A 10,866-nucleotide genomic window follows, 5' to 3' on the forward strand; every position below is an offset into this window, starting at 1 on the left:
ACCCCTGGGCCCCGCAGGGCTCACAGGCACTTCCCAGGAGTACATTCTCACCAGAAGCAGTCGCATCCTTTTCGTCCTCTTTTCTCATCGGCCCTGGAGGTGGCGGCGGGGGAGGCATCAGCTTGGAGTCAATATCTTCGCAGTCAGCATCATAATCGTCATCGTCATCATCTAAGGAAGAGAAGAACAGAGTGGTGGGCAGCCCTTCCATCACATCACAACTTCGGTTTATCGTCCCTGTTAAAAACCACCAGGATTGAACATTCCAAGAAAATCCAGGCACCCTCCATCATCCAAAACAGATATTCTATTCCCACCATCTGAACTAGATGGTAAAAAAGGTAAAGGTTTACCCTGGATGGTTAAGTCCAGTCAAATTCAACTATGGGGTGCAGCACTCATCTCTGCTTTCAAGCCAAGGGAGCCAGCATTTGTCCGCAGACAGTTTTTCTGGATCATGTGGCCAGCATGACTAAACCGCTTGTGGTGCAACGGGACACTGTGACAAGTGCATGGAAATGCCATTTACCTTCCCACCGCAGCAGGTACCTATTTATCTACTTGCACTGGTATGCTTTCGAACTGCTAGGCTGGCAGGAGCTGGGACAAAGTGACAGGCGCTCACCCCGACATGTGGATTCGAACTGCTGACCTTAAGATCAGCAAGCCCAAGAGGCTTGGTGGTTTAGATCACAGTGCCACCCGCGTCCCATTTGAACCAGATGTACCAAGGATCTGAATCAATATAAGGCGGCTTCCTATGTTCTTTTAATATAAAACGCCCAAATGGGTGTACAGTAAATTTAAAAACAAAGGGAATGTGACAGCACGTGACAGCAGCCACACCCCAGAATTGGCTTCAACTGGCCAGCTAAACCAGGCGAGGGTAGTCGACAGGTCTCAAACCCCTGGTTAGTTAGGGACTTCCCATGCATGCGAAAACAGGCTCCGGCGGATTGAGAGGACAAGAACAATATGGGCCCAATAGTTTCTGCACATGCTGTAGAGAGGTGAAGAGCAGATGGGGCTGGTCATCCTGGTAGCCCATCTACCATACACAGGATGCTAAACAAGAAGAGCAACGGGGAGCCAGGGCGAGTGTCAGGTTAGCAAGGACCAGCTGAAGAGGTGAAAGATCAGTTGTGACAAAGGAAAGCAGCTGTTGCCACCACCTACCTGCCCTCTGAACTGGCTGAAGGTTGCCCATTGCCTGCCGGTACCTGCGGCTCTCATCTTCGGCCACTTCGGTGATGTCAGAATAATCGACAGCATCCTCGGTGCTCTTAACCCAGCCTGGCGGCAGGGAGAGGAACAGGGAAGAACACAGAAAAATTACAGACCCAACAGGCCACACCATTTTTCTATCCCAGCTTCCGCACCCACGTTCAAGAATAATATTGCTCACCAGGGCAATATGGGTTTCAGCATATAATGCCAATTCTGGCCCCACTGCACTGACTGCCAGTTAGTTTCTGGGCCCAATTCAAAGTGCTGGTTTTGATCTATAAAGCCTTAAATGGCTCAGGACCACAATACCTCAAGGACCACCTCTATCATCATCATCATCAAACCTTTATTGCATTAGCATACAGCCATAGCAGGATAAGACAAAAATGCTCGAGAGAAGCAACCTAACAAGATTCAAACGATATTACTGGCATTTAAATTACCCTAAAACAATAATGTAAAAATTTAGTTGCCAGCGCCGGGAATCTAAAATGCAGATGTATGTAAAACATATAATGGCCCCAAAATAGGCTCGGCACATTAGGTTAAAAAGGTAATACAAAGAATTAAAACAGGTCCAGGTCTGGGACACACTACCCAGTCAGTGTAGCCCTGAGTTTCAAAGCCTGCACTATAAAGATTGCCACCCCACGTGAAATAGACCACCTCTATCCATATGAACCTACCCAGATCTTGAGACAACTGTGGGAGGCCCTTCTAGGTATGCCTCCTCCACACGAGGTCAGGAGGGTAGCAACACAAGAACAAGCCTTTTTTCTGCAGTGGGTCTCTGCCTGTAGAATGCTCTCCCCAGGGACGCTTACCTGGTGCCTTCATTATGCACCACGTGAAAGCGTTCTCCTTCAACCAGGCCTTTGGCAGATTAACATCTTATACAACTTTTACACAGGGTTGTGGGAGAGGGTATTGGGTTGTGGTTTTTTGTTCTTGTTTTATTATGTATTTTGTGTTTTTATTTTGTATTTTTATGTTTAAACCCCCTGAGATCTATGGATGAAGAGTGGTATCCAAATTAAAATAAAATATTGTGCTATCGTGGTGGTGCTGGACTTTACAGGCGGCTTGTAGAGGCTACTGCTTTGCTACTAAGTTCAGCCATTACTTGCAAACCCTGAGTAAGCAAGGCCAGAACACTGAAATAACCAGCTGCACCTCTTTTTAAATGCAGAAACAGGAGTCAGCCTTGATCCCTGAGAGAGCAAAGCCCTTTTATCCTAGCCTTTCCCAACCTAGTGCCCTCAGTAAGTTGTTGCACCATCATCCTTGACCACTGGCCATCAGCTGGAGCTGATCAGGCTCCCAACAACATATGAAAGGCACCAGCCTGGAGAAAGCCATTCTGTCCCAGTCCTAAGACATAAACGTTCTCCTACCTTCCTCATCCAACTGGGCTCCATCTGACTCAGAAGCATCGTCTTCGCTGGCTGTGATTTCTGTTATGAGGCTCCCCAGACCCAATGCCCCAAGTCCAGCCAAATGTTTTTTTGACTCCTGGGGAGGGGACAGAATGAAAACAGGATTTGGCTGGAAGCGGAGGGAAAGGACCTTAAGACCATACTGTGATCTTCCTCATACAAAGTAGATGCCCTAACTCAAGCCACTGTGCCTTGCTCAGAGATCTGCACTAGTTGCCCATTTGCTACCAGGCCAGGTTCTGTTATGATACTGCTGATTAGAGCGTGCTCCAACTTCTGAAGGCTTCTGAAGCTGTGGATCGCTGTTTCATGCTGAGCCAAGGACAGGAGATCACCTGGCTACTGGCCGGTGGGCTGGAGCCAGCTGGGGGCTTGCAAGTTGCCCCCGTTCCCTTGGAAGCATCCCAACAGGTTCAAAGTGTTGGCATATAAAGCCCTGAATAGTTTGAGGCCAGTTTATCTAAAGGTCACCCTGCCCCACGTGTGCTGACTCCCCCATCCCTTCCCTGCTGGATGCCTCCCTTCACCTCCTCCCTCCCTCCATCTTCTCTTCCCTGCTCCAGCTTGACCCAGAACCCTCCCCCGTCCCGACAGCTGGGCAGCCCTGCCTCCCCCATCCCCATGGCTGGGCAGCCCCCAACCCGTCTGGGCAGCCCTCGCCCCAACCCCAGTGGCTGCTGGGCAGCCCCTCGCTCCCCGTCTGGACAGCCCTCAACCCCCTTCCCCATGGCTAGGCAACCCCACCCCACACACACACACACCCGTCTGCACAGCCCTAGCCCTCCCCCATGGTTTGGCAGCCCCCTGCTCCCCTGTCTGGGCAGCCCTCGCCCCCCTCCCCATGGCTGGGCAACCCCCGCCCCCCCATCTGCACAGCCCTAGCCCCCGCCATGGCTTGGCAGCCTCCTGCTCCCCTATCTGGGCAACCCATGCCCCCCCGTCCCCATGGCTGGGCAGCCCCCACCCCGTCTGGGCAGCCCTCGCCCCCCTCCCCATGGCTGGGCAACCCCCCACCCCCACCCCCGTCTGCACAGCCCTCGGGCCCCCATCCCCATGGCTGGGCAGCCCCTCACTCCCCGTCTGTACAGCCCTCACACCCCTCCCCATGGCTGGGCAAGCCGCCCCCCGCCTGCACAACCCTAGCGCCCCCCATGGCCCCCCCATGGCTTGGCAGCCCCCGGGCCCCCGTCCCCATGGCTGGGCAGCCCCTCACTCCCCATCTGTACAGCCCTCCCCCCTCACCATGGCTGGGCAACCCCTGCCCCCCCCGTCTGCACAGCCGTAGCCCCCCCCCCCCATGGCTTGGCAGCCCCCTGCTCCCCCGTCTGGGCAGCCCTTCGCCCCCCCCCGTCCTCATGGCTTGGCAGCCCCCCCCTCTCCTCCACCCCCCCACCTCCACCCAGCTGGCCAGCCCCCACCGTTCCCAGCCCCCCTCCCCCGCTCAGCCCGACTAGCCAGTACCCCGCCCCTACCTTTCCCCAGTGCCCCCCTTGTCCCGTCCCCATTCCAATTCGACCCAGCTTGACAGGTGTCCCCCTCCCCCTTTCAACTCGGCCCCTCCCACTGTGCCCCGCGCCCCGCCCCACTCCCCCGTTACCGTGACACGGCTAGCTAGCCAGCCCCCCCTTCGTCCCCTGCCCCCCCCCACCAGTAAGCCCCCACCCCGGAGAAGCGCCCACCTGGTCGAGGAGCCCCTCGCCCTCGAGCTGGCCCTGCTCGTTGATGTTGCCGAAGAGGAAGCCGGCCAGGGAGAAGGGCGCCGCCCGGCTCTCGCCGCCCTCGTCCTCCTCACTGTCCGAGTCCGACATCTCCACGACGCAGCGGCAGCAGCCGACTCCGTTCCTAAGAGCTCCGCCGCCTCAGCCGCCTGCCTTTAAGTGTTTACGCCGGAAGCGGAAGCCGCCGCGACCATAAAAAGCATGCCGGAAGGGTAGAGCGGCGCTAGGAGGCCCCCTGGGCGAGTTCCGCATCATCCGCTACAGCGGCGCCTCTAGGATTCCATGGGTCGGCTTCTCTGTCGATGGGTCGCTTGACTTATCCGCCGCTTTCCCCGCGATCGGCTGTGCCGCAGCGGCTTACGGCCCCGAAAACATTGGAATACGTTGGAAATATATCAACATGCAGAAGATGAAGTTCCAAAACAACAACAACACACAACCCGGCAAAAATTAACGATTTTGCAAACGCAGCATGAATATAAACTGTGTTCTTTTTACCTCTAACATTTTGTGAATCTTTGTACTTTTGTACAATTATTATATTTATTTTCCCCGATTTGAACTATAAAATGGTGGTTTTCTTGAATCAAAATGAGAGTACCCCCTAAACATTTTTTTTAGAAAAAATGCACTGGATATAAACGAACAATCTAGGCTGAAGTATGAAGCATGTACAGCATATTTCATATGTATAGCATATGAAATATGTATAGCAAAACAAGAGTTCAAGGGCCAATGCAGTTTCTGGCAATTGTCCTTGCTCCGCTCCTGGCTTAAATATAGTTCAGAGGGGAGAGGTGGTAGACAGCATACAGCTGGTTGGGGGGGGTTGTTATTGGGTTGTTGTTTTATTTTGATTATATATGTTGTGGTTTTTATGTTGCTCTTTTCTGTGAACCGCCTGAGACCTCTGGGTATGTTGTTGTTGTTTAGTCGTTTGGTCGTGTCCGACTCTTTGTGACCCCATGGACCAGACAATGCCAGGCACTCCAGTCTTCCACTGCCTCCGGGTATAGGGCGGAATATAAATTCAATCAATCAATCAATAAAAATAGTGCTCCCAGAGGAGGCTGGCAGCAGCAAAAGGTGATTATCAGGGAGGGTAAGGATGGTAATTCTCTTTCCCCAGCCTCCTGCAAGTACTAACTGCTGGTGCACATCTTACTGGAGTTATTGTGTATGATCTTCCTAGCTCTGCCATATCTTTTTGTGGGGCAGGGTATGTCATGGAATTCTACTCAATAGTGATCCAGAGTAGAATCCCAATGTATAGTTAGCAGAGTAAAAACTTAAACATGTTGCAGAATTCCCAAAAAATAGACCAGAGGCAATTAATATTTTATCCAGCAGAGCTTTACTGCTACTGAAGGCAAATGAGCATAATGGTCACAAATCCAATACATTCAGCCCATAAGAAATCCAGTTGCAGCAGACTTAACTTAAACTTACAATAACTTATAATAAGTCTAAACCTTAACACTAAGCATACAATGCACAGAACACTACACCAGAAGGAAAAGAAAGAGAAAGACATAGAAAGAGAAACCCAGGCTCCTTCTGGCCTCTTATTACAGTATAGTCAGCATAACCTTGAAGAAGAGATAACCATTTTAAGCCAGCTGTACTCAGCTTCTCTGAAGGAATAATCCTTTCGACTTGACAGCTCAGGGAAGATACCTAGCTTTATAAATTTGTAGAAAATCTATACTTAATCCATCCATCCACCAACCGACTCTCCTCATTTCCAATGCCATTTTAACCCTTAAAGAAAGGTGAATTTGGGCTCCACCTCCCTCCATGAACCAAGAAGCAGGAAGTCACGTAGGCAGCAGGAACAGGGCATCCCTCCATAATTCCCCAAGTATGAGAACACATACACGGCACCCCACCCAGGGAGTGACCAAGGGGGCAACAACAGACATCTGCAGAGGCAGTTTAGCAAGTCAGGTGTTCTGAAAGCCCATCTCATATAATCATAGAATCATAGAGTTGGAAGAGACCACAAGGGCCATCGAGTCCAACCCCCTGCCAAGCAGGACAAGTCCTGAGGGCAAGGATATGTAAAGAGTTTTATCGTTCTTTCGGAGATGGGTACTTAAGAGGTGTTGGAAAAGGTGTCTGATAAAGTGACCTAACGTTGAACTTGTGTAACCCTTGTATAAAGGTAAAGGTAAAGGGACCCCTGACCGTTAGGTCTAGTCGCGGACGACTCTGGGGTTGCAGCTCTCATCTCGCTTTATTGGCTGAGGGATCAAGCGTACAGCTTCCAGGTCATGTGGCCAGCATGATTAAGCCGCTTCTGGCGAACCACAGCAGCGCACGGAAACGCCGTTTACCTTCCCGCCGGAGCAGTACCTATTTATCTACTTGCACTTTGACATGCTTTCGAACTGCTAGGTTAGCAGGAGCAGGGACCGAGCAACGGGAGCTCACCCCGTCGTGGGGATTCGAACCTCCAACCTTCTGATTGGCAAGTCCTAGGCTCTGTGCTTTAACCCACAGTGCCACCTGCGTCCCTCCTTAACCCTTGTATACCCTTCCCCATTTGTGACATGCTAGTTATGTAGTGATGACGTATCAATGATGCTACTCCAAGCGTATTCTGGGGGAAAGAGGGAAGTTTTAAAAGAGGATGTCACCCCAAGCTCGGGGTTCTTACTCCTGTGGGGACCTGTTGCACAACAATAAAGATCATGTGGTCTACTGACCGCTGTTTTGCTCCAAATTATTTGGCTGGAACTTCCTTCTTTTACTGACCGCATACACCTGCAGGGGACTTCCACTCTGACAAGCTGGGCTGTTGAGTAGTCTCTTACCCCGGATTTTTTTCCCTTAACACAGAGAAGCTCCCAGAACCCCCTTGAATTAATTAGAATAGGAAAGATCTCGACACATCAGATCAATACCTTCTGCACTAAGAAATGCAAACTGATGGGGTGATCCGACCTTTTCGATCCGCCTTCCCAGTGTGAACAGAATGGGATGCTTTGGCAGAGGTCACTCTCTTATAATTTACCGTATTTTTTGCTCTATAAGACGCACCAGACCATAAGACGCACCTACTTTTTGGAGGAGGAAAACAAGAAAAAAAATATTCTGAATCTCAGAAGCCAGAACAGCAAGAGGGATTGCTGCGCAGCGAAAGCAGCGATCCCTCTTGCTGTTCTGGCTTCTGGGATAGCTGTGCAGCCTGCATTCGCTCCATAAGACGCACACACATTTCCCCTTACTTTTTAGGAGGGAAAAGGTGAGTCTTATAGAGCAAAAAATACGGTACATTGGCTCATGATTCCCTATACCTGGGATCTTGTCTTGCCCATAGTGTTGGGGTCCGCTAATCGGGCCCAAGCTGCCTTGGTCACTGAAAAGCCAATAAATGCCGTAGATAGAGGGGATTCCCATAATCACTTGTTTATTCAACTGAGTAAAACAGAGCGGGCTTTTTTTTCATACTTTTTATAGCCATCCCCCCTCCCTTCCCCCCTTTCAAGGTTCCTTGCACTGATCAAAACAGAACACCCTGCCCGGAGACCTTGAAGGGGAGAGTTGCCTGGCAGAGGAAGGTTTCCTTGAAGATCGCCTAGCAACGTTATCTGGTCTTGTACAGAAGCAAAATGGCATCAAGGCTAACCAAAAAGCAGGAGAAGAGCAGGCCTCTGCGGCTTTTGCTGAGACCCCACAATAAGAGGTTGCAGGCAAGATCCATTTGGAGATAAACTGATGGAGCACCTGCTGTTCGTCATATGAGGAAATGGGGCAGTATGGTGAAAAAGGACTCCTGTGAACATCCCAATCTCTAGGGGTACCAGTGCTTACCCCGGGTTCAGTTTCCTTGGAATGAAGACTGTGGTGTCTTCAGGATATTAGGCTTTGTTTGCACCTAGATACAGTGGTACCTCGGGTTACAGACGCTTCAGGTTACAGACGCTTCAGGTTACAGACTCGGCTAACCCAGAAATAGTGCTTCAGGTTAAGAACTTTGCTTCAGGATGAGAACAGAATTCGTGTTCTGGCGGCGCAGCAGCAGCAGGAGGCCCCATTAGCTAAAGTGGTGCTTCAGGTTAAGAACAGTTTCAGGTTAAGAATGGACCTACAGAACGAAATAAGTACTTAACCCAAGGTGCCACTGTATTAGGCTTTGTTTGCACCTAGATACTAGGATAGAAGCTTTCACTGCATTAACCCTCCAGCCAACCTTGCTTCCCCATTAGTTTCCCCAGGATGGCCAAGTCAAAACTTTGGGTCTATTTTTCTTTTTAAAAAAACAAAAACCTTATTTATTTTTCACAAAAAAATTACACATTGTAACATAAACCATGTTACTTTATCTGTTGACTTCCTGGCCTCCCCTCCTATGGTTTCCATACTTACCCTCTTTAAAAAATATATTTTTTATCAAAATAATTGCAATTATAAAGAAATAAAGTGATGCAAAAGGGGGGGAGAGGGGAAGTGAGGGGGGAGAACAAAGATGCGTATAAAGAAAGAAAGGAAATAATATATAAAAATGCAATGTAATATACTCCCAAATATTCCCACATAAATTTATAAAGTATTGTTTAACTTTGAATGCTGCATATTTCTCCTATGCTATTCAACACATCCATTTTAACTTATCTTAATAATTAAACAGTTTTGCTCTTATTTCAAGTCCTGCTCGCATTTTCATCTTGTTAAAAGTCCCCAGTTCCCAAAGTCACTGGGATGTTGTGGGTCGATATTGCTGGTGTCATCTTCAGTGAGGCTCCTTTCCCAGCAGATGACATTCTCCTTGCGTCTTCCTGTTTTCGGAGGCTGCCTCTCAGGCTCCAGCTGATAGGCCGCCGTTTTTCATTGTGGTTTCATCGTTTCATGCAGGAAAGACAGAAAGGAGATTTTGTTAGGAGGGCAAAGGTAAAGGGACCCCTGACCTTAGGTCCAGTCGTGAACGAATCTGGGGTTGGGTCGCTCATCTTGCTTTATTGGCTGCGGGAACCGGTGTACAGCTTCCGGGTCATGTGGCCAACATAGCTAAGCCACTTCTGGTGAACCAGAGCAGTGCACAGAAATGCCGTTTACCTTCCCGCCGGAGTGGTACCTATTTATCTACTTGCACTTGATGTGCTTTCGAACTGCTAGGTGGGCAGGAGCTGGGACTGAACAACGGAAGCTCACCCCGTCGCGGGGATTTGAACTGCCAACCTTCCGATTGGCAAGTCCTAGGCTCTGTGGTTTAGACCACAGAGCCATCCGTGTCCCTTTGTTAGGAGGGTACTAAATATCCTTAGCATTAGACCCTCTTGTTGCCCCCAAAATACCGTACATTCCTGTGTATTAGACGAGGTTTTCTTTACTGTAAAATATAGTTCAAAACTAGGGGTTGTCTTATACATGGGTAGTGCGGGGTGGGGGGAGTGGGATCGGTTGCTGCCGCTAGCTGGAGATTGTCAGTGGCTATTGGCCGTGTTATTTTGGGCTTGTTGTACATGCTTATTGGTCCTGTGGGTGAACGATTTTCGGCAACAGTTCCCCCTAAAGAAAGCTCAGCAACTCTGGGTAAAAAGGTAAAGGTAAAGGGACCCCTGACCATTAGGTCCTGTTGTGACCGACTCTGGGGTTGCAGCGCTCATCTAGCTTTACTGGCCGAGGGAGCTGGCGTACAGCTTCCGGGTTATGCGGCCAGCCTGACTAAGCTGCTTCTAGCAAACCAGAGTAGAGCACGGAAACACCATTTACCTTCCCGCCAGAGCAGTACCTATTTATCTACTTGCACTTTGATGTGCTTTCGAACTGCTATGTTGGCAGGAGCTGGGACAGAGGACGGGAGCTCACCCCATCGCGGGGATTCAAACTGCTGTCCTTCTGATCAGCAAGTCCTAGGCTCTGTGGTTTAACCCACAGCGCCACCCATGTCCCTACTTAAAAACATACAGAGGATAAAATGCTAAAACAAATGAATTGTGATGTTTCCTACAGCTTCACTAGGTGAGGACAACATTGGTTGCTGGGAACCCACAAAAGCGGAGTTCACAGGCATATGTTACCCAGGCTTCTGTTGAGGCATAGCCTCGTCTGAGATTTTCACATGTGTAGGAATCAAGTCATATAGTAAGCAGGATTGCAATCTGGAAACCTGTGGCAGAAGAGATGCAGAATTTGGCTTTGGGGGACTCTCTGCTGTTAGTGGGAGGACACTTCCCTGTGTGGAGGACACAAAGCCAAACACTCTGCAGAAACCAAGCCGGGGTCTCCTTGCTCCACCTATTTCCTCCCGCGCCAGTCCCCCTCACCTCGCTGTAGATGACTGCTTCTTCTTGTGGCATTCTGGCAACATTTTTGTCGTTGAGAGCAGCGGTGATGTTTTCCACCAGGGGAGGGATCCATAGCTAGCATCACTTTCCGAGAGCACCAAAATGGAGAACCAGATCTTGCTAAGGAAGGGGAAGACACCACAGAAAGCAAACAGGGGCACAGTCCTATCCCGTGCCTTGAGCTCCGTTTGCCAT

At 50.0% G+C, this 10,866-nt stretch overlaps 1 protein-coding gene and 1 long non-coding RNA gene across 9 annotated transcripts in view; both read right to left on the reverse strand.

The window, feature by feature from the left end:
- The window catches only part of LOC310747660 (transcription initiation factor TFIID subunit 1), a 50,355-nt gene extending 45,467 nt beyond the window's left edge, over positions 1–4,888 (reverse strand). For all 8 annotated transcript variants that reach the window (XM_083582323.1, XM_083582319.1, XM_083582321.1 and 5 more), the window contains exons 1-4: positions 4,343–4,888; positions 2,622–2,739; positions 1,177–1,293; positions 52–171 (exon numbers count right to left, since the gene is read on the reverse strand). In XM_083582323.1, the coding sequence (XP_083438449.1) occupies positions 52–171; positions 1,177–1,293; positions 2,622–2,739; positions 4,343–4,471 (484 nt within the window). In that variant the 5' untranslated portion in view covers positions 4,472–4,888. The remainder of the gene's footprint in view (positions 1–51; positions 172–1,176; positions 1,294–2,621; positions 2,740–4,342) is intronic.
- A 3,759-nt stretch (positions 4,889–8,647) lies between these two features.
- Positions 8,648–10,860, reverse strand: LOC310748173. The gene is made up of 2 exons (XR_014541158.1): positions 10,651–10,860; positions 8,648–10,493 (listed from the first exon to the last, which is right to left on the reverse strand). It is a non-coding gene; the product is annotated as an uncharacterized lncRNA (long non-coding RNA).
- Positions 10,861–10,866: the final 6 nt, after the last annotated feature.

The sequence above is a fragment of the Podarcis filfolensis genome (genome assembly GCF_964270895.1).
Source record: "Podarcis filfolensis genome assembly, chromosome: 13".
Classification (NCBI taxonomy): Eukaryota; Metazoa; Chordata; class Lepidosauria; order Squamata; family Lacertidae; genus Podarcis; species Podarcis filfolensis.